This window comes from Podarcis erhardii (genome assembly GCF_964252035.2).
Source record: "Podarcis erhardii genome assembly, chromosome: 7".
NCBI classification, from domain to species: Eukaryota; Metazoa; Chordata; class Lepidosauria; order Squamata; family Lacertidae; genus Podarcis; species Podarcis erhardii.
The window spans coordinates 73,255,238-73,282,302 of record NC_138511.1 but is presented as its reverse complement, the minus strand read 5'-3'; the positions used below and the strand labels follow the sequence as shown (position 1 = coordinate 73,282,302).

General features: G+C 43.3%; 1 protein-coding gene across 1 annotated transcript in view; it reads left to right on the top strand.

Moving 5' to 3' along the window:
* Positions 1-27,065, top strand: part of KDM1A (lysine demethylase 1A) — a 43,457-nt gene that overhangs the window by 5,594 nt on the left and 10,798 nt on the right. The window contains exons 2-9 of the mRNA XM_081868812.1: positions 5,733-5,898; positions 14,790-14,849; positions 20,510-20,643; positions 21,878-21,956; positions 22,677-22,769; positions 23,720-23,826; positions 26,284-26,365; positions 26,904-26,998. Of these exons, the coding sequence (XP_081724938.1) occupies positions 5,733-5,898; positions 14,790-14,849; positions 20,510-20,643; positions 21,878-21,956; positions 22,677-22,769; positions 23,720-23,826; positions 26,284-26,365; positions 26,904-26,998 (816 nt within the window). The remainder of the gene's footprint in view (positions 1-5,732; positions 5,899-14,789; positions 14,850-20,509; positions 20,644-21,877; positions 21,957-22,676; positions 22,770-23,719; positions 23,827-26,283; positions 26,366-26,903; positions 26,999-27,065) is intronic.

Sequence of the window (27,065 nt, the reverse complement as noted above, 5' to 3'; positions counted from 1 at the left end):
GGGCAGCAGCCAGGCCAGCAACCAATAGAAGTGCCCCATCCTGACCCCCCCCCCAAGGCAGCTATAGCCATAGAAGTGGTGCTAGAACTCCCAAATGGGCACCCCGTCAAGGTTAAGGGACTGCTGGATTCGGGCAGCTCGTGTAATTTCTTCAGCAGAGACTTCGCTCTGGAGACCAACTCCACCTGTTGCCTCTAGATTTTCCCTTGCAAGTGACCACCATCGATGGAAGGGAACTTCTGGGGGGGGGGGAGTGACACACCAGACCCCGCCAATGCGAATGAGGGTTTCCAGGCACACGGAGACCATTGCCTTTCACGTGGCCACTCTGGCAGGACCCCCAATAATACTGGGGATGAGCTGGCTGGACTGCATGATCCGGTAGTGTCATGGCATCAGTGGTCAGTCACCTTTGGGTCAGCTTACTGCATAGGACACTGTCTGGGAGGGGAGAACCCAAGAATGACGGTGGCCAGGGTGGCTGGGCTGGCCGTGGAACAAAGGGGGGAGGTGCCACTACAATATGCTGACCTGAAGGAGGTCTTCAGCGATAAGGAGGCAGATAGACTACCCCCCCCACAGGCCCTTTGACTGCCAAATCAACTTACTCCCAGGGGCTTAGTTGCCGGTGGGTAAGCTGTATGCCATGTCCGACCGGGAGATGCAGGAATTGCGGCAGTTTATTGACAAGAACCTGAAGAGGGGGTTCATAAGGGAATCAAAGGTGGTGGGGGGCAGTCCGGTGTTCTTTGTGGACAAAAAAGACACTAATCAGCCCAGACTTGTAGTGGATTACCGGGCCTTGAACCTGGTGTCAGAACCCGTGACCTTCCCAATGCCCAGGATTGACGACATTTTAACACAAGTGAGGCAGGGGAATTTTTTTACCAAACTGGACCTCAGGGGAGCATACAATTTGGTTAGGATAAGGGAGGGGGACGAATGGAAAACTACCATGTTCACCCCCTGGGGGCTTTTGAGTACTTAGTTATGCCATTTGGATTACAATCGGGGTCCGCCTGCTTTCAAGGATTCATGCACCACGTGTTGGGGCCCCTGCTGTACAAGAATTGCGTAGCCTTTTTGGATGACATCTTAATCTATTTGGACAATGAGAAGCAACATGTCAGCGACGTCAGGGAAGTGCTACGGAGACTGCAGAAGCACCAGTTGTGGGTCAAGCTGGAAAAATGCCAATTTCACGCCAGAGAGGTAGAGTTCCTGGGGTACAAGTTGTCAGACAAGTTCCTAGCTATGGACCCAGGCAAGGTGAAGGCAGTGCTGGAATTGAAAGCCCCCAGAACCCGGAAGGATGTGCAGAGGTTCTTAGGGTTCAGCAATTTCTACAGGAAGTTCATAAAGAACTTCGCTCACTTGACAGCGCCCATCACAGATTGTCTCAGTAGCAAAAAGAAGTTTGCGTGGACAGAAAGTGCCCAGCAATCCTTTGAAAGACTGAAGAAGGCGTTCGCTTCGGAAGAGCAGCTCCTGCACGTTGATCTGGAGAAACCCATGAGACTGGAGACGGACGCGTCCAACCGAGCCGTTGGAGCGGTCCTTTTGCAGCCCGGGGCCAAACAGGACTGGAGGCCGTGTGCCTTTTTCTCAAGGAAGCTGAGCAAGTCAGAGCAAAACTATACACTGTACGACCGAGAACTGCTTGCGATCTATGCGGCTTTTCGGCAATGGAGACATCTGTTGATAGGGGCGTGGCACAAGATCCAGGTTTGTACTGACCACAAGAACTTGGAATACTGGCGGACCGTGCAATTGCTCAACCAGAGACAGATTCGATGGGCCCAGGAGTTCTCCAAGTTTTCCTTCGAAATCAGATACGTACCGGGAGAGGAAAACGTAAGAGCAGATGCTCTCTCCCGGAAACCAGAGTATATGGAGGGAGAGGGACCACTGGAGGTCCGACACGTGTTTCCCGAGGACCGATGGGTGTGTGGGGGAGCGTTGGTTGGGAAACGAGAACTGGCAGGGCTTACTAGAGACGACGCGTTCGCTCAAGCGAAAATCAGGGAACTCCGGGACGGAAGGGAAGACCATGGAGGGTTTGAGGAAAAGGAAGGGCTACTGTACTATAAGGGGGCACTGTATGTACTGGGGGAGACCTTGAGGGGGAAGGTACTAAAACAACTCCATGACAACCCAACAGCTGGGCACTTTGGACAGCACAAGACCATGCTGCTCGTCACCAGGCAGTTCTGGTGGCCAAAGGTGAGGGAAGACGTACGGGGGTGAGACCGATGCCAGAGGGCAAAGGGGGAGAGGGCTGCCCCCGCAGGGTTACTGGAACCCTAACCTACACCGGAAAGGCCCTGGGAGGTGGTGTCCACTGATTTTATGACAGATTTGCCCAAGTCAAGGGGGAAGACAGCAGTCATGGTAGTAGTCGATTTACTGACAAAAATGTGCCATTTCATAGCTTGCTCACATGCGGTGATGGCAGAGGAGACAGCCAGGTTGTTTGTAGATCACATTTTCAGGCTGCATGGAGCTCCCTCGAGGGTAATCTCAGATCGCGGGAAACAATTTACTTCCAGGTTCTGGAGGAATCTCATGAGCTTGTTGCAGGTCGAGGTGGGCTTCTCGACGGCGAGGCACCCAGAAACCAATGGACAAGCAGAAAGTGCGAACGGTATACTCCAGCAATACCTATACTGCTACGTCAGCAAGAGACAGAACGATTGGGTAGAGAAACTAGCGTTGGCTGAATTTGCGTACAATAACGCTGAACATGTGTCCACGGGAATGAGCCCGTTCATGGCCAATTATGGGTGTCACCCCAGAGCCTTCCCAGGGAGGGGGGAGGAAGGATGGAGTGTACCCGCGGCTGAGCAGTTTGTAGAAGAAATGGAGGCCTTGCACCAGCAACTCAAGATGAACTTGGAGCGGGCCAAGGAAGTTTACAAGAGGCAGACAGACAAGCACCGTCGGGGGGGGAGGCCATACGGGTGGGAGACCGGGTGTGGTTGTCAACCCAAGGGTTATCCCTAAAGGAGGGTGTAAGAAGTTGCAGCCGAGGCGGCTGGGACCTTTTGAGGTAACACAGCAGGTGAACCCAGTGGCATTCAAGCTCAAGTTGCCTGACAGCATGAAGATACATCCGGTGTTCCATAGGTCCCTACTTTCACTGTACAGGGAGGTGTGGGAATTTCCGGGGCGGGAGGGAGGAGTCACCACCCACCCGCTGGTAGAGAGGAGTCACCACCCACCCGCTGGTAGAGGAGAGGGAACACCGCAACCAAGCCACGGAAATACTCGATTCAAGGTGGCGAGGTCGCCAGGTGGAGTACTTGGTAGCTTGGGAGGGAGAACCCGGGTCAGAAAACATGTGGGTCCCCACTGAATCAATCAATGAAAGCTATCTGGTGGAGGAATTCCACAGTTTGTTCCCGGATAAGCCAAAACCACTAGCGAGATTCTGGGAGAAAGAGTTTGGAACCACAGACGACGAAGGGGACTGTGGGTTTTCCTGCCTCCGAAGAGGAGGGAGGGGAAGTGTCAGAGGGAGAAGAATCAGACTGGGAGGTTCCCCCTGCGGGAAGAGATCTGAGCGGGTGGGAAGACGGTTTTGAATCCTCAGAGGATAGTGACAGCTCCTTCAGGGGATTCCCCGCATCGTCGGGTGAGGGAAGAGACGAGGTTGAATCAGAAAATCGCGCCGGGGGTGGAGGGGGTCCTGGGGAGGAGGTGGATGTCAGGGAACTGCCATCGGAGCCAGAGGGGGAGAGGGGGCTCCAGAGGGATTCCGGAGAGCGCACCGGGAGGGAGAGAAGCAGCCCATCTTCTGGGGAAGGAAATCAGCGTAACACTAGGGGAGAAGGGGGGCAGATGGGGGAATCGGCGAGGTGGCTCCATGACTCCTTGCCGGAGACCAGCGGGGAGAGCACGGGTCCTCCGCTGCCCACACCCTCCCTGCGCAGAAGGCTTCCACGCAGGGAGAGTAGGCAGAGACTAGGCGTCAAAGAGCTTCTTTGCTGGAAGAAGTTCAAGAAACGCCCACTGATGGATTCTGCCAGTGATTGAGACAGCCACGGGTGAGTGGCTGACCGGACAGAAAGGGTTCACCCAGGTAACTCAGCCAAGCGTGGCGCCAATTTATGCACGAGCAACCCCATAGAACCATTACAGTATGGTACTGATATTTTTACAGTATTGTAAACACCAAATTAAACATATATTAACATTTTTTGTTAAAATGTGATAATTTTGTTAAAATTAACAATTTGCCACTTATGTGAATTATTTTCATGATTATCAAAATAATAAATAAAAAGTGTTGCCGACCCCTTCCCCCCAAATGGCGACTAGACATTCTGTTTTGGTGCCCACAACCCAGATCCCAGGAGCCATTTGGCTGGTAGCTTTTCTATCCCACTGCTGTCACTTCCCAGTATATGTATGCTACTATTATACACAATTTAAAAAATGAATTATGCTTTATCACCTATACAGCTGTCTGCTATTTGTGTCAGTTGTCACATGTGAAACCTGATAAGTGTAGCAGCTTAAGGGGAAACTGAAGGCAGGCTAGATTCTTTTCTAGGGTGGGATGTGTGTGTGATGCAGGACACAGTTCATATTGTATGTAAAAATGCTGTATACCAGGCATAGGCAAACTGCCCTCCAGTTGTTTTGGGACTACAACTCCCATCATCCCTAGCTAACAGGACCGGTGGTCAGGGATGATGGGAGTTGTAGTCCTAAAACATCTGGAGGGCTGAGTTTGCCTATGCCTTCTGTACACCATGCAGCACCATATGTTTTACTCTCCCAGCCACTGCTCTCATTGGCTGAATTGCCCCTCTAAGTATTGCAGTATAGTAGTGCCGTATTAGAGGGAGCTTTCTGTACCTGTGGCTTTTGAATCAGACTGTATTTTCACTAGATTAGGTTATAAAAAAGATTGTGCTATATTAGCTGATAAATCTAGGGGGAGAACTTAGTGGTAGTTGAGAGAAAGCTCTAAAATTTTTATTTTTTGAAATGTTTGTTAATTTCCTGGAACAGTGATATTTATGGTGTGTATTGGTTATTTGTTGTGCTGCTACCATCTAGGCTGAGAAGTATAACTGAAAAAGGTTCTTCAGTATTTTCTAAATATATTAATAACTGCCGGGAAACACTTACTAATTGCACTTTACACAGAAGCTAAGATACAGACTGTAGCAGTCTAATGTGGACAATGTTAGAGTGAAATATAGCGTACTTTGCATTTATTTATTTTTAATTTAAGTGGATGAAATGAGGTATTCAGTGGATAGTGGGTTAGTCATAGAAAAAGAGAATTGCAAATTGTAGAGTGCACAAACAGGCAATAATGCGTTATGGCACTGTCTTCAGCTTGTGTGTCAGGACCCACTAGTGGGTTGCAGCCTGATCTAAGGTGGGTTGCAACAGGAGCACAACCACCATGCAAATATATAGTAAAAAAAATGGGTTCCCAAATGTATATTTGGGTTAAAAGTCCTGGAACTGAAAAGGTTGACCAAGGTATAGACCCAAGTCTGAGGGACCCTCCAGATTCTGCTGAACCACAACCCCCATCATCTTTGGGGTTCAACAACATGAGGTCCACAGGTTCCTCATTTTTGTTTTAAAGTGAACCCTTCAATTTACCCATGAGAATTCATTTAAAAAGTTTGTTATGTTAATCACTCTACTGTGCCAATTTGCTTGTTCTGTATTGATTGTATTTGGGGGGGGGGGCATTCTGCTTACAGGTAGAATATAGAGAAATGGATGAAAGCCTTGCTAACCTTTCTGAAGATGAGTATTACTCTGAAGAAGAAAGGAATGCTAAAGCAGAAAAAGAGAAAAAGCTGCCTCCTCCCCCTCCCCCACCACCTCCTGAGGAAGAGAATGAAAGTGAGCCAGAAGAGCCATCTGGTGAGTAAAGGGCCCCCATCCAGCAGGACAACAATGGTCTTGCACATTTGAAGGCAATATGGTTGCACAGACACTCCCCCTCCACTGAGTTTAGCTTAGATTAGCTATGGCAAGAAGGACTGAATGCCATGCAGAAAGTATGGGTGATAGGCCACACATGAGCAACATGAATGTGACCCTGGAAAAATATTATTTGCTTTGAACACGTATCTTCAGATTTATTAATCAACATCCCTAATAGAGTGACTTTACTGACTCCATTGCTTCCTTACCTGGCCTTAGATTTTCTATGCTTGCAATCATCTTTCTGTGGTCTGTTGAGAATCCCAGAAATTGACTGATGAAATTTTCTAGCTTTGCTTTGCTATATTGAGTCATTCTCATCTCACTCTTTTTTGTATTCTAGGTTTCCCCCCTGTACATTTTAGCTACTTGGCAACACGGTCAGTTGTCTTTAATCCTGTTAATAAAACAGGTTCTGCCAGGTCTAAAACTACTGTGAATCTTGATTTCTCAATAAAAGGGCCACTTTTATTTTTGTGTGAATCTAGTTGTAGCTTTGTTCTCCCTCTATTAAATGTCAGAAGTATAGCTTGAGGAGAGTAAAGAGTCCATCCCTAAAATACTGCCTCCAACTTGTAAGAATTAGTGGTTTGTGAGACAAAGCTGCACCCTGGGGAAGTTCCTAGCTGGCTGACAGAGTATGCCCTCTGTGTTTCTAAAGCTGCCTATGCCAAGCTTCAATTGTAGGATGTTATGGTAGTATGAATGCAAAATGGCAATTGACATACCACCGTGTGCTTTTGTGCATAGCACACTTCCTCACAGTTTGGGCAGGGGCTGATGAGAAGCCTAAGTGGAACTGTAGCAACCCTTTAGTCATTGATCTCCTGGCTCTATTATTTAGGTTCAGGAGTAGGCATCAGCTGAGTGAACACAGCTTGTTTTGGGCCACATAAGTAGGTTTCAGACAAAATATTTTCTAATTGAACTTGTGTAGGTAGACTTCATACTTGAAAGATCCATGCGCTTACTTTCCTTGTTACATGTCATTGTCATCTGTTGCAAAAGGGGAGAGATGCCAATCTCATGCAAAATGCAAGTCTTCTGCAATTGGATATTTTTGTCAATATTTTTTTCTGCCACAAGTTTTTTCATAGCCCACATCTGCTAAGAGTTCAGCTTCATGGAGTAGATGCTAAGGACATTTCCTCTTCCTCTGGTGAAGAGGGGAGTAGATGTTTGTGCCTCTTGCTATGAGAATGGACTAGTCATACAAGGTGCGGCTTCCAATTGGCTGCAGGAGCTTCCTGCTCTCAGTCGGAAGCCACATCGGACGTTTGGCTTCCAAAAAGCGTTCACAAACCAGAACACTCACTTCCGGCTTTGCGGTGTTCAACGTTCAAGTCACAAGGCATTCCTGAACCAAGGTACGACTGTATTTATGTTCAGTGCCTTTCTGCTGTCAGTTATAAACATAATTATTTTGGGTTTGGTTCAACCTAAATTAGTTGAATTTGCGCACTGATTTCAAGTTAGTAATGACTTAATTTAGATTGAACTTGAGGGGTTTAGTGCAATGAATGTTGTAAATAAATAACTTAGTTTGGATCAAACCCATTATCTCAAATTTATGAGTATTTTCTCCCCACTTTAAGGCTCCATTCTTTCCCCATTATTCATTTTAGACATTTTGCCAGCTTTAGTCCAAAGTGCTACATGTCTGTACACTAGTTCACCAGTACATTTCTTCTTAGTGACCTATTTTGCCTCCTTTTTATAGCAGATAACTAGTCATGTGCCAGCCTAAAATGGTAAAATCTTCAACCTCACTGCTTTTCATACTGCCCTGGAATGCGTGCCACTCCTAAGCCAAACCATGTCCTAGTGAGAGTGTGCAGGCTCCCGAAATGGAACTCACAGCTGCCTCCCTAGTTATTTTTCCTGACACACTGCACTGAGCTAAGCCAAGGTCTGGTTTCACATTTTGTTTGAACAGGCACTCATGGTTAAGTATTCTCTGGACCAGGGTTCCCCAAACTTTGGTTTCCAGCTGTTTTTGGACTACAACTCCCATCATCCCTAGCTAGCAGGACCAGTGGTCAGGGATGATGGGAATTGTAGTCCAAAAACATCTGCAGACTCAGGTTGGGGAAACCCTCTTCTAAACTAACCATGAGGAAATAACAGACCTTGGCTACAAGTGGTTGTTAGTCTGGAGAGTGCTTAACTACAAGCCTAGGTGTGGACAACACACTAAACCAAACCTTGCCTTAGCTCATAGCAGCAAAAGGATTGGGAGCCAACAGGTTTGCATTAAGCCATAGCTAGGCTTTGACTGTGTCGACCACAGCAAACTATGGCAAGTTCTTAAACAAATGGGAGTGCCTGATCACCTCATCTGTCTCCTGAGAAATCTCTATGTGGGACAAGAAGCTACAGTTAGAACAGGATATGGAACAACTGATTGGTTCAAAATTGGGAAAGGAGTACGGCAAGGCTGTATATTGTCTCCCTGCTTATTTAACTTATATGCAGAATTCATCATGCGAAAGGCTGGGCTGGATGAATCCCAAACCGGAATTAAGATTGCCGGAAGAAATATCAACAACCTCAGATATGTAGATGACACAACCTTGATGGCAGAAAGTGAGGAGGAATTAAAGAACCTTTTAATGAGGGTGAAAGAGGAGAGCGCAAAATATGGTCTGAAGCTCAACATCAAAAAAACGAAGATCATGGCCACTGGGCCCATCACCTCCTGGCAAATAGAAGGGGAAGAAATGGAGGCAGTGAGAAATTTTACTTTCTTGGGCTCCATGATCACTCCAGATGGTGACAGCAGTCACGAAATTAAAAGACGCCTGCTCCTTGGGAGAAAGGCGATGGCAAACCTAGACAACATGTTAAAAAGCAGAGACATCACCTTGCCAACAAAGGTCCGTATAGTAAAAGCCATGGTTTTCCCAGTCGTGATGTATGGAAGTGAGAGCTGGACCATAAAGAAGGCTGATCGCCAAAGAATTGATGCTTTTGAACTGTGGTGCTGGAGGAGACTCTTGAGAGTTCCATGGACTGCAAGAAGATCAAATGTATCCATTCTTAAGGAAATCAGCCCTGAGTGCTCACTGGAAGGACAGATCGTGAAGCTGAGGCTCCAATACTTTGGCCACCTCATGAGAAGAGAAGACTCCCTGGAAAAGACCCTGATGTTGGGAAAGATGGAGGGCACAAGAAGAAGGGGACGATAGAGGACAAGATGGCTAGACAGCGTTCTCGAAGCTACAAACATGAGTCTGACCAAACTGCGGGAGGCAGTGGAAGATAGGAGTGCCTGGCGTGCTCTGGTCCATGGGGTCACGAAGAGTCGGACACGACTAAACAACTAAACAACTAGTGTGTTGTGCAAACCCAGGCTATTGAGATAGGGACTTCTTTTTTGGCTCCTTTGTCAAGAACAGCCATCTTCTTATGTTAATAGGACAGCAAGATGTTGAAATTATTGAGCACTTCAGTGTTCTGCAGATAGGCAGGAGAGCCAGAATTAGAAAAGTGAGTTGTTTTGTATGGAACATAAATTTGCTTTGTGATTTACTGAGAGAAGTTGTTTCAAAATATCTGAATAAAACATTTTAAACTCTCCACTTGCATTCTTGTGGTTTTTGGAGCTTGCCAGAAATAAATCAAAACTTTGTATTCATTTAAATAAACTTTTTGAAATGTATATTTTATTTTATTTTTATTTTTTAAGACCCCAACATATTTTGTGTCATTTCCCTATGTGTGGACATGGTTTTAGAGAGAAACGTTACAGAACGTTTTTATTTTTTTGCCAGCAAAAAGTTAAACTGTATAGTTATAGTTCAAGCACATGTTTTTATATTTTCCTTGCCACAAAAATGGAACGCAAATGAAATATGTTGACTTTGAGAGTACTCTTACAAGGTCGTTATGAAGTTAATGGTACAGAAAACTTTTGTTCAGAGATAGTTTGGTGGTAATAGAGTGCCAGTCTAGGGCTGGGAGAGCTGGGTTCAGATTCTATGCTAGCTCCATGCAAAACACAGTTGGCTAGTCTGTGGTTTAAGCATTGCTTCCTCTGCTCTTTCTTCACAGTAATGTCCCCTGTAATTTCACAGCTTTAGTCATCATTTCACATTGCGGATGCTCCAACATAGATAAGACAACCCATTATTGAACTAGTTTGCACATTACAGCAAACCATTGTTAAACTGTGGTTTAAGAAGTCTGAGCATCATGATGGTGCATGCTACTTATTAACGCCTGCTTTGCTCCTCTGTTCCTGTCTTTGCTGCGCTGAGAGGAAATCAAAACAGAGGCTGGCTTTGCATTTTGTATGAATCCACTTGCTTTGTTTGTTTCCTCCAAAACATCATAGATGTTAAACCAAGAAAAACCTTGCCTTTTGCTCGTGGTTTGTTTGCAGAGAAGCAAACCATGAATACTAGTTTGCACATAATTCTAAGCTAGCCTCTAATTTGGTACAGCAAAGGCAGGAATGAGGAAGTGGGCACTAATGAACAACACACTACTCATTCTTTTGTAATCAGAGATTGAATTTAGTATACGCATGGTTACAAGGCAATGTGATATGTATTGGTGCGTTTATAATGCAAAATCATGTTTCATGCTGGAAGTGGGGTTGGTTACACACGTGATCCTGAGGTCAGCTTCCAGTTTGCAAACAACGTCTTGCAAGGAACTAGCATTATGTCTGCACAGAACCCAAGTGACTTTAGCCAGTGCTAGGAATTGGGATAGAAAAGCTTGGAGCCAAATGGCTTCTGGGACCTGGGTTGTGGGTGCCAGAATGTCTAGTCGCCACTGGGGGGTGGGGGGTGGTTGGCAACACACTTTATTATTTTGATAAGCATGAATTAATACGTAATTCACATAAGTGACACATTGGGAGGGTAAAATGTGGGGAAGACCGTAAGGATAAATAATGGGTTACCTAAAGACATAAATTTAAACACAGATTTTCTCTGTGTGGGTTTTTTTAAATAAAATCCTTTTGGGTAAAACAAATGTTGATGAATTTCCCCATTATGATTGGAGAAATATGCTTGGCTAAGCAATTAAAAATCCTGTTTTACAACTCCAAATGCTTCATAGATATGTGTGCGATAGTATAGTTTGCTAAAAAGAAAACCTTTGCATTAAATGTGTTCTGTATTTCTGTGAAGCCCATTTTAATTGAGGGGCAGAGGAGAGTGTTGGTTAGAATTGGAGTTTGCAGGAAGCACAAGGTGTGCTTCTGTTTTCATTTTTTTATGGTCTGTTTTCATTTTTTATGTCAGTAGTCAGTAACTGTTGTGGCTGAGGAATCAGATTGAGTACCACTGTTAAGCAGGAAGCCAAATCCCAGGACTCTCCTATCTTCTGTGCTTCCTCTCTGCCTTTGCATTCCTTTCTTAGTACATGTGTCTTTCACTGTGCTGCCCCTTCATGGCCCATATGTAATTTTTCTCGCTATTACTTCATTGGCAACTAAAAAGGGCAAAATGGGGTGGGGGGGATAATATCTGTTCTTTAAAAATTCCAAGCATAATAAAGACACATGTCCATGTGGCCCTTGTATTTTATTGTGATCCCCTCTTCTGAAAAAGGGAGACTGAGACCAAAAATGAAACAGTGCCAGGAGCAGGTCAGAAATAATTCACATGGCTTCAGTGAAGTTAACTCTTTAGTCATAGAAACAAGGCAGCTTAGGAGGTCAGGCCTAGAGAGCACAGCAACACTGGGTAGCTCACTTGGTTAGAGCATGGTGCTGAAAATGCCAAGGATGCAGGTTCGATCCCCTTAAGGGACAGCTGCATATTCCTGCATTGCAGGGAGTTGGACTAGATGATTCTCAGGGTACCTTCCAGCTCTTGTGATTCTCTGATTATCTTTCCTGATAGAACTTGCCCCTATTTGCAAGCACTGAAAGTTTCTTTCACACAGCTCCTTTTGTCTCCTCTTCCCCCAGTTCCTTTCCAAGCAATCTGAGGCTCCTTTGTCTTCAGCTTGGCTTCCTAACTAGCCTGACTCATTGCTGCCCCTATGCCCCCCTCCTCTTCAGCCTCCTTTTTTGCCTCTTGTTCTGGACTGCTCTCTGCCACAGACTCTTCCTTCTCACTAAACCCCGTTAACTCTTCAGCTTCTGACACCTCCTCCTCCTAGTCTGTTCCCTCTGACTACCCAGCATTGTCCCACCACCAGTCCCCTGGCTCTGATCCTTCTTCCCTTGGGGGTTCCCCAGCTGATGCCTCTCATCACTCCTCTGCATGCAGTCAGTCTATGACAGACAGGTGGTACCCTGGACTACTATTTGCTGGCCGTTTAAACCTTGAATTTTTAGTAGTTCAGCATTAGGATTCAATAAATCCTCTCACCTCCTCATTATACATGAGTGTCTTTTTCCATCTGGTGAGCACCCATGCTTCAACCCAAAGCCCTGCTTTTCAGAAACTACCTTTCCCTTCCCACTTGTAGGTGCATTATCTCATGCAAGTTGAGCTTTTGTACTTTAAAATAAAAAAGTGCTTTAAAATAAAAAAAGTGCCAACAGCACGTTGCTGCTGCTTTCTGCAAAAATCTGATGGGAATGGATAGATGTCTGTCAAAGAAACAAGACATAGTCCATTCCTCTTACCTTTTTGCAAGCGACAGGGAGAAGTTGCTGCTTTCTCCCAAATGCCAACCCACAGGGAGAAAATCTACACTTGTTCTCTGCTGCCCCAAGCACAGGAAGGAAAGGTGGTTTCACTCTGTGTTGGGGCTTTTGCAGAAAGCCCCAGCTTTGCCTCTTGTAAAAACCTAAGGAGAAGAGAGTAAAGTTGCCTTTTTCATTAACTGACCTCCATTGCAAAAAGAGCCAGTAGTTGCTTTCTCTTTCCCTTATTTTCTTCACAAAGAATGGGGGAAAGTGAGAAGTGGCTTCACACCTGCAGATTGTGCTTTTGCAGAATATGCAAAGCATTGTCTTGCTGCTTCTGCCTCCTGGAAACTCACAACAGAAAGCAAAGAAGTGAGATTTTGTCTTGGCAGAAGAGAAGGGAGGGTTTCTCTTGCTTCCTATTGAGCTTTTAGAGGTGGTAGCAGCACAGACAACGTTCTGCTGGTGTTTTCTGCAAAACCACGGCTTGCAAGATGAAAACCTCTTCTTTCTCTACCCTCACCCCCAGTCAGTACAAAGAAAAGGAGTGTTTTTTCTCTTTTCCCCTTGTGCTTTTGGAGGAGGCAGCACTAGGGCTGCTCAATACCCTTCTTTTCTCTGAGTTGAGGAAAAGAGGGTTCAGTACAAACACAGTAATAGTAAGCCAGCGAAAACATGTCACCACTGTTCAAAGTGCCCTTTTCACCATATGAAACAGAAAAGATGGGTACAGTAGTTCATTGAGAATAGATAGCCATGATATGGCTCCTACTGGGTCTGATTACCAAAACGCTTGAAGTTTTACTGTGTTCAGAGAAGGCCAGAATGGTATGGTGAGCTGCTTACTGTTAGTATATGGGTCAAATATGCTCCCCTGTTAGCTCCCCTTTAGTCCTGAAAGGTTATTTTGCATGTAGGAGACCTTTATTAATCATATTCGTTCAGAGAATTGGAGCTTCCCATAAGGTACTGTTTTGGAGGCATGTTGATATAGGCGTAGCCTAGCAATGTGTAGCTGAGGAGCAGCAGTGTATTCCCAATCCTTTTCCTTTTAGAGATGAATTACATAGTTAGAAGCAGTAGAATGAAGCTCAGGCCTGGTGTGTGTATGTGTGTGTATATATACATATATAGATATATAGATATATATACACACCCACACCAGATATATAGATATATGCCACTATAGTTTAGTGGCATACATACATATAACACTAAACTATAGTTTGATGTTACAGGAATGATCCTGCTTCAGCTCAAGTTATCCCATCTCCTATTCCTCCTCCCAGGCATGGCTAAGGAGATTTGAAGCATTCACTTCTGGTTTAAATGAACTTTAGCTTCTTATTGCCTTCACTATGATTTATTGAAACAAGCACGGATCAAACCATGGCTTCTCACCCTGGCTTGTTTAAATAAATGGTAGTTGAAGCTAATTACAGTTTGCCCATATGACCCACAGTGACAAACTGCTGTCACTTTAAACCAGCTCATCCTGGTCGTGTGCCTGGTTGTGTGGTGGGCTTACTGGGTGTGCTCATTCCCATAATGTAGGGGAGAGATAATTTAAAGACTTACTTCAGGGACATGTTTTTCATGCTTCTTTCTCAGGATCTGTTGAAAGTTCTAAATCCTGTAGTTCAGTTCTTTATATGTGTCAACAGTACGCTTATGGGTGAATGCTAGAACAGTCAGCGTAAATGTTATTTAGTATTTGTGTAGTTGTAGCCTGCATATAGAGTCAGTGAGTTTCTAGCCTTAATATGTTTGTAGCTTGTGGAAGAGAAGTAAGATAGCATCAGATTGGTTCATGTTTCCAAGCAAGACTTGGCTAAGCCGTAACAGATCCTTGGTGTTTCAAACCCTTGGCTAGACTGTCCATCTACATATTCTTCCTACTGGCCACAGGAAGTATTTATTTTGTACTAATCTGTTTAAAAAATTGTTTCATAAATTTTTAACAGCTAGGAGCCCTTCAAATACGGTGTATATCTATTGCTCATGCCCCGCAGGAGTCTGACAAAGGGTTCCAACAACAAGGATGAAGCATTAGAAGATTGCAGAGTGTGATGTCCTTGACCCACATTCCAGAAGATGGAATTCTCAGGAAATGTCCCCCCACTAGTTGTTGAACTACTAAACCTGAATCGCCAGCTATCAGGTCTTCATGTCCCCAAATGACTTGAACTTGTGGAGCAAGGTCCCTGAGATCTCCTCTTTCCTTCCACAGGGCAAGCAGGAGGACTTCAAGACGACAGTTCTGGAGGGTATGGAGACTGCCAAGCATCAGGTGAGGGTGGCATTTGATGCTTGCCACTTAGTAGCAAGAGCCCCCAAAATCAGGGATTGATGCTTGCGAGTGCATGTGTGGGGTGGTGGTCAGGTTTTAGCATGAGGTGCAGGAGAAATGCATTTGCCCACTGAAAAGGAGGGATTTCTATTGCAGCTGGAGAACATGATGGGAAATTCAAAGAACTCTGAAATTCATTGGACAGATTTCATAGCTTCAACCCCCGCCCCATTCCCTGTGTTTGGTAGAGAAAACAGAGTCACTTTACAAGTTGAAGGGGCAGTTAGACTCCCTCCTTTCAGAGCTGTAGGACCTTTTGCACAGTGTGACTCTCTGGGATTTCAAGGAATGATATTGAGAGGAATATCTTTTTTCTAGTTAGTTGCTGTATGTTTACATAGAATTAGGGAGGAAAGCCCCAATGAACTTTGTGAGACTTAATTCTCAGTTAACATGCAGGAGGACTTCAAGAGGATAGTTCTGGAGAATGTGGATTCTCCTTCCTTGGAGGTTTTAAAGCAGAGGTTGGATGGCCATCTGTCATGGATGCTTTAGCTGAGATTCCTGCATTGCAGGGGGTTGGACTAGATGACCCTTGGTTCCCTTTCAACTTTTGGATTCTATGATTCTATGCATAGGATTGTATTGTAAGTGATATAATAACCTCAGAGTATGCAGACTGTTCTAGTTTGGTTTCTTTAAGAAACCTCATATAGTTCCAGTTGATGCACATGGGCTAGAATTTATGTCTAAGAAACCACAATTTTGAAAGCTCTTTTTGGTTCATGAAACAGGATCTATGGAGTTGGCCCTAGGTGCATTTGAAATTGTAAAACCAGTGCCGGTAAGACATGGTTTCTAGATACGGTAGATTTAGGGGTGCATAGTTTTCAATTTTTTCTTCAATTTATTTGCAAACCAATGCATGTGTTAGATATATCACTTCTTCAGCTTCACTTATTTGTGTGAGTGGTGGAGCAAGAGAGCAAGACGTAAATAATTAGAAATTCAGCCAGAAATCTCCATGGTAGTTTAGATATGTCAGTAGTCAGACTGTTCTTACTTTGAAATGTATTGTAAGCATTAGAAGTACTTCTTGAAAGGTCTGCAGTGTTGGCTTTTGAAAGAGTGGGCAGGGAAAATGCTTGGCTGCATTTCTGATACAGTTTGATGAAGCTTTAAAGATTTAAGGTTTGTGTACAAATGTTTCAACGGGTTGTTTTTTTTTAAATGTCTCAACAAGGTGTTCTATTTGTATGTTCGATTATTTTGAGTCCTTAAGTGGAGACTGCCTTAAATAATTTTTTCTGAATTTGGGGTGAGTGGGTCATTTATTTGTTAAATTGTATCCTGCTTTTCTTCCATAGAGGAGGAAGATCCAACATATTTGGGTTTCCCAGGCAGGCTGCTATTCAGTGCTTGCCTGGCTCACCGCTAAGCGTCAGACTTCAGAAATGGAACTGTGTCAGTACGTTTGTTTTGTTTACTGGGCAATCTTTTGGAAGGCAGGAGTTAACACACATAAGCCAGATATGCACCTTGATTCAGGCCACATGATGGTATCATTTCCAAGTTATGCATTAGAAGTGGATTTCTGTCATTGCCAGAGATTGGTGTGACTGATTCCTACCCTCAGACTTTAGGAACCAGCCAGAGATGCAAAAACTCAAGCCCAAGGGCCAGCCAAATGGTGATCTCCAGGCCTTTGGGTTTCTGCCCAGACCACAGCCCTCACTGCTCTACACCCTCCAGTGATTTTACCTGGCTGGAATGTGTGCTTGATCTGTGATAATACCTCTTGCTTTCCTGGATGGAGAGTATTGTGCATCTAGCCACACCTACACTTCGGCTATACCAACCACTTTGTGTGTAGCCCGCAGAAGATTACACATGGAGTATTGCCCTCAGGCAGAAAGGGTGCCCCAGCTCTACTTCAGACCCATGGCACCCTGCTAGCATTTTCTTTTTCATATACAGTTCTTGCATTTTGGTTGAATGCTGCTAGGGTATATTTTTGTCTTTGGCGTAACTGCACACATTGACATAGAGGAGCTTGCTTTATGAATTGCTATTCCAAACAAAACATTTGAAAATAGTTTCACCTGTATCAGGATTTATTTAGCTGGCTCCACACCAGGAAGACTTTCTTAAGTGAACTCTGAAAGCTGTTCATCATATTGATCTATATTGAAAATGTGCACTGTGTGCTGTTGATTATATTCTACACACTTTTGACTTGCTTTACAAGTCACTTCCTCGGTGTACAATGAGTTGCTGAGCAAGATAAAGCAGACGAGTCTCTAATATATGGACTTGGAAACTAGTTCTTTGATGTTACACTGAACTGTGTGTTGACAGCTGCTCTGTGCTAAAGCACCCATGCTTAAATAAACTCTGCAAGTTTGCACGCTTCCTTATTTTGTGTGTTTCTGCCGTACAGTTTTAAGCTTAACTGCAGGTATAAGGCCTAGAGATCTGATTATACTTAAAATAAAATCGAAACATCTCAAGATACTGAATTATGTGGCAGAAACCAAATTTCAGCAATTGCACTCTGTGGCAGCAAATAATTGAACATTGCATTGTATCAAATACCTTTCCAAAATATGTAACCATAATGCACTTGCAGCTGAAAGAGACTGATTTTCATAGAGGAGAACACAATGCTGGACTTAGATGGGAAGATCTAGCACAACTCTTTTCTGTTTAATTTGTGTAACTAGTAGACTGCAACTTCTCAAATCTCCTGGCTGGATTTATATATTTTTTAAATATAAATGTGCTCTTCGGAGCTTGCCGTGTTATGAATATTTATGTAGTGACTTTTCTTCCTTAGTTGACTCATTTTCTCCCAGGTTGAGTTTGCGTTTTCGGCAATGCCAAACTGAAATGCGTTTTCAGTTGTCTTTTGTCAGTCTTAAGAGCGTGGTCTGTCTATTCCTAAGTCATCATTTAGAGCTGTCATTATTGCTCTTTCAGGAGACATTTATCAGTGCATTTGTCACTACATGTCTGCCACCATCTCTTAGGATTGTTCTTCACAGATATTGGCCAGTAGCCTTTACACAAGGCTTGTTCTTAGTCCTGCAGGTGTTGCTTATTGTCCAGATCACTCATTGTATAAAGGCACAGAGTATTTGGACAGAATTCAGTAACTTAGCCACTGAAATTTCAGTTAAAGCTATTTTGTTTTTAAGAACTTGCACAAGTTAAATTTAGCTTTAATGGCATAATATGTATTAAAAAAGCAATTTATTTCACTCATCACATTACAACTTGTAAGTCCATACTGTGTTTCTAACACTGTTAAGATGCCAAGTTTTTCTATTTTCGGTGTAGTGCAGATACTTAGGCTGTCATTATATGTTTGTATATTCAGCCTGAATTCCTAGAAATACTTACTAAGGAATACAATGGACCTTACTTGGATACAATGGACCTTACTTCTGAATAAGCATGCATAGGAGTCTGCTTTCAGTTGTATTCCCATTTATTGCAGTGGATAATGATCTACATGCAACTGCCTCAATGAACATTTGAGCAATCATGTAAATTATTTGTAGGATTTTAATCTTATGCACTCAGGTCTGTGTTGAAGCATCAGTGTAGAACCAATGACTAGATCTGTATTTTGTGATCTTTTAGCACTTTACAGGATTTAGCTGTTTTTATTTCTCAAGAACTTAATACCTAAATAATGCTCATTCTTGCAATAGGAATGAGTGTTATTTTTAGGGCATTTTATGAATTCAGGGAAGCCTTCTGTTAATTGCACATGAAGTTGTTGCAGAGTTTTAGCCCGCCCACCTTTTGGTAGGTGGCATAAAAAACATTTCAATATAAACCTGCAGTTGCTTTTACTTCAGTCTTTATTTCAGTCAGTCACCTTCTCGGCCTTACTAAAATCTGGAAATGTCAACGATAGCTGAACTATTTTTGACATTGTGAAATCAGAAATGAGAAATTTTGTGCACTCAGCACAAATTGTTGTAGAAGGGAAGGGCTTCTGTCATAGAGACATTAAGACCTCCGTCCTAAACCCACTTATCTGTGGGTGAGCCCCATTGAACTTTCTGTGACTTACATGTGGGTAAACTTACTTAGGAGTGCCCTGTAAAAGGTGGGGTTTGGTAGGGCTGTCTCCTGATATTTAGAAAAAAATTAAATGATAAAAATTGTAAGTAAATCAAATTAATATTTGTGAACATTTGCATATGATTAAACAGATGTTGGATGACCATCTGTGACAGATGCTTTACTTAAGATTCCTGTTTTGCAGAGGGTTGGACTAGATGATCCTCAGGGTCTCTTCCAACTCTGATTCTATGTTAAATTAATATTTTTAATAGAAAAAGTATACTTTGGGTGGTTGTCAGCTAAATTAGAATAATCCCACTGAAATTAATGAACATGAGTTAGTTAGGGACATTAATTTCATTGGGTCTACTCTGAGTAGAACTTCGTTGGCTACAATCCATAGTTGTTGGTTTTTTGTTTTTAAATGATTGCCCAGTTACAGATGCCTATTGCATGTATTGAAAAAGTTTTAAATTGGTTAATCTTATGTATTAATCAATGAAGGATTGCGTTCCTAGATTTTATTGAAGATGAGTTTCATTGCCTCCTTTCATTCCAACCCAAAATGCCTGTAAAATGCAAGGGTGTAAAAATGAAATGCCTGGGTATGGAATTAGTGTTGCAATGTTGCCGTCAGATTAATTGTCAAAAACCTGTTTGGGGGACTTGGTAGTGTGAGGAAAAGAACTTTGCTAATGTAAATGTAACAAATACATTTTGGCATCCTTGATTAGATTGTTGAATTGATGCTGCTTGCAAATCGCTTGGGTTTCGAGGTTAACCATTACCTTGACGTGATAGCCTTCCTTCCTCAGTCTTCATGATCCTGGAGTCTGACCCCTTTTTTTACTTCCTCCATTCTGTCTTCCCCCTATTCCTGCAGATGTACCAGACAACTTAGCCTCTCCTGAGGTCTGTGATTGCCTCCTGGTCTCAGTGGGTTGCTGCTGTTGACCGAACTGCCCTACACTACACTCCAGGTCCTTTTGTGCTCCTTGCCTCCTGCCATCCCATACCTGGTTATGCCTGACCTGATTCCTTTGTTCATCTGTGTCCTTGCTGTTCCCGAGAGGCAGCTGTGCACTCACACAATGAAGAGAACTTCTCCTATCCACTATTGACAGCAAAAGTGCTCTGCTTTCTGTACAAAGCACTTTGGTAGTTGCCTGCTGTTAGGCTGGCTATATGAATGCTTGCCCAGTCCCCGTCCCCCCACCACACCCTGTTCCACAGTTGTCCACATTAACCATTAACTTTTAAATGGGCAATTATTGCATTCTCTGCACTTTACAGTATATAAATCAAGAACTTTGCCATCGGTTGATCTGCCTAACTGCACTGTGACGCTGTGAATGTGTTCATACACATTTGAGATCTAGCCTATTAAGTTGTGTCTTGCGTTAATATATCAAAGAACTAAGTTTTTAAAAAGTAAGGAGGTCCAAATATTTTGCAGGCAGACACAGTTTGAGGTGACACACTTGAACCTCTTAGTCAGGGATGAAAGTGTCTCCTGGGTTGCAGCATCCTGGCTTCCCAGGTGTTTCGGCAGTACTTGTCACATGTGGGTTCTTTCATTGTAGGGGTGGAAGGTGCAGCTTTCCAGAGCAGACTTCCACATGATCGGATGACGTCACAAGAAGCTGCTTGTTTTCCGGATATCATCAGTGGGCCACAGCAGACTCAGAAGGTGTTCCTTTACATCCGAAATCGGACGGTATGTTGATTGCTAAAAGTTTGATGGAATATTCTCAGTGGTCTTTGGTACTGGGGTCTTCAGTTTTAGGTTGTTGTTGTTAATTGAATTTATATACCGCCATATACCAGGAGGTCTCAGGGCGATTCACAGAAAAGATTGTGTATGCACTATATCTTCAAAGCACAATCTTTCCCGCAAAGAATTCTGGGCACTGTAGTTTGTTAAGGGTTACTGTGAATGGTAATTCAGGAAGGGTTAACCCACAGTGCCCAAAATTCTTTGAGGGGAAGAAGTTTTTTTGTTTTTGTTTTAAAGGCATAGCGTTTACACAGACTAAGACTCCAGAGTGAGGAAGCCACACACAGTCCTCAGGGCCAAATACAGTGGTGCCCCGCAAGACGAATGCCTCGCAAGACGGAAAACCCGCTAGACGAAAGGGTTTTCCGTTTTGGAGGCGCTTCGCTAAACAAATTTCTCTATGGGGTTGCTTCGCAAGACGAAAAAATCTTGCGAGTTCCCGTGGTTTTTTTTTCGCTCGCCCCCCCTTTCCTAAGCCGCTTATCAGCTGTTCCGCTGATAAGCCGCTTAACAGCTGATCGCTAAAAGCCGCTAGACCGCTAATAGCGCTAATCTGCTAAACTGTCAATGGGCTTGCTTCCCAAGACGAAAAAACCGCTAGATGAAGAGAATCGCGGAACGGATTCTTTTCATCTTGTGAGGCACCACTGTATTCAGATACACCAGCTTCTTAAAACAACAACCACCAACCAGTCTCAGGAGGTCTGGCTAAAGGAAGCTGGTAGGCATGGAGACGAGTTATGACATTGCCAGGAATTAAAATGTTGAAAATATTTCAGATTCTTTAAAGAAGCCCATTCTGCTCCAAACCCAGCTGTCCAAATACTGATTCTTATGGCACATCCTGACAAACATTCATTTTATTAAGGACAGAATTTGTAGCCTTCCATGGCATTTGCATTTTAGGGCATTGACTACTCAGATGAACTATGCAGCCCAATTAACTTCTGTTTCATTAGCCATATTCTTTTCTGCACATCACTGGGAAAGCATGCCAGTCATTCCACTTCATTAAGAAAGGTACCCATAGGCAGCATGCTCACTGCACATTAGAATTCTTAAGTGGCCACAAAGCATATATATGAAGGGTTTCCCCCCCCCCAATGCTTTCTAGTAATTACTAGCTCAGTTACAGAATTTACAACAGTTTTGTATGTTTGTGTCATTCAAATAGTTGCAGCTTTGGTTGGATAACCCAAAGATTCAGTTGACGTTTGAAGCAACACTACAACAGTTGGAAACACCCTATAATAGTGAGTTGCCATGCTTACCTTGCGCATAATTGTAAGCTCCTTGGGATACTTGACTGGTAAAGCTGGATAAAGAAAATAATAACAGTAACCCTTTTCATGTACAGTCGTACCTTGGTTTTCAAACAGCTTAGTTCTTGAACGTTTAGACTCCCAAACGCCACAAACTCAGAAGAGACTTCCGGTTTGCGAACTATTTTTGGAAGCCGAACATCTGACGGGGCTTCCAGTTGGCTGCAGGACCTTCCTGCAGCCAATCAGAAGCTGTGCTTTGGTTTTCAAACGTTTTCGAAGTCGAACGGACTTTCAGAACTGATTCCCTTTGACAGGTACAACTGTAAATCCAAACTGCTGTTACAAATAGACATTTGTACAGTCACGTCTCTTCTTCAGGTGCTGAGCAGCAAAAGCCTCTTGTGACTATTAAAAACATATTTCGCTTGTGGTTATTTCTAGGAAAGGAGTTTCCCAATTTGTGTGTGCATTGGGGAAGTTCACTCTGAAAATGCCTTGTTTATGTACATGCCATTCAGAGCCCATGACTTCCCCATCCAATAGCTCAATATGCGAGCTATTACTGCAGGGAGATCTCTAAGGATATGAATTCAAACTAAAACATGGTATTTCAGAATAAGCGTTCCGCCACTACAGTGAAATTAGCAGCATTGTAGGTCTGCTCTTCAACAGTTTGTATATGTATTAAGAGACTTTTCTATTTCATAGGTGATACTGTACTAGTTCACAGAGTCCACAGCTATCTGGAACGCCATGGCTTGATCAATTTTGGCATCTACAAAAGAGTGAAGCCCCTACCAAGTAAGGAGTTCAAGTCAAGTTCTTTGAATCAGAACGTGTCATTTGCTTCATCATTACAATAAAGATTTGGCAGTGGGTGGGATGGTTAATTGTTCATTTTCAGGCTTGATCTGTCATACATCGCTGTCTGGAGTGCAGACTCAACTTTGTGGTTTATGCCATTCAATTTGAAGCCCAGTGCTCTTTCTGCAGCCCAGCATGTCTGTTTGCCTCCTATGTTGCAATCCTTCATTTGAAGCTGTTTGAAGACAGTTTTGAGACTAGATTGAACCCTTCAGCTGCTAGTTCTCGTCCCTAATATATTGCTCTCTCATTTATTTACATCTTGCTTTTCTTTTCACTAGAGAAATTCAAGGCAGTTAACTATAAAATCAAAATGGTTCAAAGCAGTCCAGTGGAAGGAGCCCCATCCTTTCTTTTCTCCTGCAGAATAGTCAGTCACTGACGAAGCAAGAGAGGGGAGGGGTTGGAAGGCAAGCGGGCAAATGCCCTTTCTGATAAGCTGCATCATCTACCTACTGTGTCCTTCTGTAGATCTGAGTGCCTGGCCTTGTGGTGCTGTATGCCCATCAAGTTGAGAGGGTCACTATTTATGGAATTCTGACCCTTTGGAACAATTACTTTTCTGTCAGGGTTCCAGGTTTGATCCAAGAGTTCTTTCCTGGTTACTGATTTGCTAATATTTTCTGATGCATCTGAAAACTTAGTTCAGGGATTTGTTCAGACAGGGGCTTGGTTTGCTTTCCCTCCTAGTGCTAGCATACAGTGTTAAGCAAATTTCTTAATCTTGTAACCTAAAAATATATTTCCAGCTGACAGAGAGGGAGAAAGAGAAAGAAACAGAAACTGTGATCATAGCTCATATTGGCCTTGCTCATTTTGCCAGAACCTAGCCTGGGCTAATGAGTTCACTAACATACCATTGTTTATCCATGCATTTGTGCTTTTAGCTAAGAAGACTGGCAAGGTGATCATTATTGGTTCTGGGGTCTCCGGCTTAGCAGCAGCTCGCCAGCTACAGAGCTTCGGAATGGACGTCACACTTCTAGAAGCAAGAGTGAGTGTCTTGCGCAGTATGTCTCAGGCTTGTAATTAAGTCCAGAAGTTACTGGTCTACAGTATTTTTACTAGGAGCCTGCTTACCCACACATACCTGTACAGATCATTTGTGGCCTACTGACAGTTCACATAATGGCACCACACATCAAAACCAGTAGAAAACCTCTGCTGAATGAGAAGGAGGAGGCTAAGATATCCCTGGAAACTGCCTGAACATCTTTACATCGCGTTTCAGTCCCTGTCACACGTACCTTTGAGCATGGCCTCTTCTGCACATCTATGTTCTGTCTTATGCAAAAGTGTAAGATGCAAGGGTTAAAACAAAATAAAAAATTCCTTCCAGTAGCACCTTAAAGACCAACTAAGTTAGTTCTTGGTATGAGCTTTCGTGTGCATGCACACTTCTTCAGATACACTGAAACAGAAGTTTCAAGGGTTATGAAAACAGAAGATGCAAGGGTTATGAGGACAGACTGTCTCTGCAGTGGCATTTGCAATCTGTGGCCCTCTCAGGTACACTAGGGGGTCCTTGCTGATCATTTTCCATCACAACGTAAAAACCTGGCTTTTTGAAAAGCCTTCCATGCAGGCTGATCTATGCTGTTGTAAAACAGTAATGGCCACCAGCTTGGATGGTTTTGAATAGACAGATCCATGGGGTGTAAGGCTATAAGCAGCAATTAGCCACGATGGCTGTGCTCCGCCTCCATGATTTGAGGCACTATGCTTCTGAATACCAGTTGCTGGAAACAGCAGGAAGGGAGATTGCTATTGTGCCCATGTCCTTGCAGGTTTCCCACAGGCATCTATCTGGTTGGTCACCATGGCAACAGGATGCTGGACCAGATGGGTCATTGGCCTCACCCAGCAGCCTCTTCTTATGTTCTTAAATGGCTGTGTAGCACTTTAATAAGTCATATTACCTGTTTTATTTTACTGTAAGATGGTTTACCATTTTTATCATAATATATTTTTTATTTTTTGATATTTTATTTTGTAAGCTGCTTTGGGGGCTGTGTGAAGAAGAGAATGAGGCACAATAATAATTTGAATAAGCACATGAAAAACTTGTTTGTTCTTATGCAGACCTGTTTCTTGTTTACAAGCCTCTTCATTTCCCCACACAGGATGCTACAGGGCCTGAGAGATGGATTTGATTAGACACAAATTACAATGAATTCAGGCAAGAGATGAGAAATGTAGAATGATTTTGTCACCAAGGGTATAGTAGTGTAACAAAAAAACCCCCAAAAGTCTTCTGATTCCCTGGCCTTTTATAACTGCTTCATGTTTTTAAGATACACACCTAAAATACTTTCTGTATATCTAAAAGTGCAGCTTGTATAACATGGAGTCTGGATTGACATTGGCTCCCAATACAGTGGTGCCTCGCAAGACGAAAAGAATCCGTTCCACGATTCTCTTCGTCTAGCGGTTTTTTCGTCTTGCGAAGCAAGCCCATTGACAGATTAGCGCTATTAGCGGATAAGCAGATAAGCGGCTTAGCGGCTTAGAAAAAGGGGGGGAAAGGGAAAAAAAACCGCAGGAACTCGCAAGACATTTTCGTCTTGCGAAGCAAGCCCATAGGAAATTCGTTTTGCGAAGCACCTCCAAAACAGAAAACTCTTTCGTCTAGCGAGTTTTCCGTCTTGCGAGGCATTCGTCTTGCGGGGCACCACTGTAGTGGTTTTAGGCATTGGAACTTGACTTTGCCACTGAAAAAACTGTGAAGCAGCCCACATTAACATTCGTTTTTATGACTGAAGAATATCAGTGTTAAGCTTTAACCAATAACGTGGCCTTGAGCCCTCTTGTTCAGTGTGCTCTCATCCTTGACCTTAGCTAATTCTTTCCGTGCCAGAGCGCTATTGCCAGTCTAGGGTAGACAATACTGAATTAGATAGACCAATAGTTTGAAATACAGGCAACTCTGTAACTGCTTCCAGCAGTGCATTAGAAGTTAGATAAACATTTACCCTTAATTAATACTGAAATGGAGTTCCCAGATAGTTTTCCTATTCATGCACTGACCAGACTTAGACTTAGTTGTATTACGTGCCTTCAGATCATGCTTGGGACTGATGATAAGTTCAGAATGTGGCTGCAGGGACATAGTTAATAAAGAGAAAATTAAGACAGGTGTCAGGGTAATACTTTACAGGTACAATTCTCCATCAAGCTGCTGCAGTCTGTTTCCTCTCAAGGCGCTTCCCGTTTAGTTTTAAACATATTTATTTGGATTTACTAACCTGTTAGCCAATTTCAACTCTCTTGTTTCCTATTCTGTTTTTTGTGGTTTTTTTACAAGAGGGTTCGTTTTATTTAAAATTCGCTGTCCAACACTTTTTGAAAAAGAAAGCATTACTGCTAGTGTTTCAAAGGGTTTACTAAAATTAGCATATAGTTCCAGTGAAAGCCCTGCAAATGTAACCCCTGGAATTTTTCTCTCTTAAAGGATCGTGTAGGGGGCAGAGTTGCCACTTTTCGCAAAGGAAACTACGTTGCAGACCTAGGAGCCATGGTGGTAACAGGACTTGGTGAGTCTTTAAAAACAAGTCTGAATTCAAACTCTGCATCTATGGGCTTATTACTGAGTAGTTTTGCACATTCCTTGGCACCCAATTTTTATGATTGGCAATAGCAGTTCTCCATGGCTTCCCCATATGAATATTTTTTCTCCCTTTTTCTCTCTCTGGCCTTACTTGGTGGGCCTGTGGCCTAATTCAGATTTTTAGTTTATTTCATCAGACAGTTGATCAGTCCTAGATCATTCTCTCTCCGAAAGGGAAAGGTGATAGAAAGCAAAACTAGAAGGAGAGAAGGAGGGCCCTTCCTAATCTCACTACTGGGACTCAGAGTAAACTATCCAATATTTGTGATTAGTTTTATCTAGCTGTATTTTAAGAATGAGATGTGTTCCTTCTGCAAGTTTTCCAGGTTTCAGTTCCTTCATTTGCTAGATACAATCCCTCTGGAAATGGGAATCGAAACAATTATATTCTTCTCTGTACGATCTCTCTCTCTCTCTCTCTCTCTCTCTCTCTCTCTCTCTCTCTCTCTTTTTTTTTTTTTTAGGAGGAAACCCAATGGCTGTGGTGAGCAAGCAAGTAAATATGGAACTGGCCAAAATAAAACAGAAGTGTCCACTCTATGAAGCCAATGGACAAGCGGTAAGTTTGATGTTTCTTGGAAACATTCATTTGAGAGAATAGTTTGGAGCAAAATTACATACTGGCT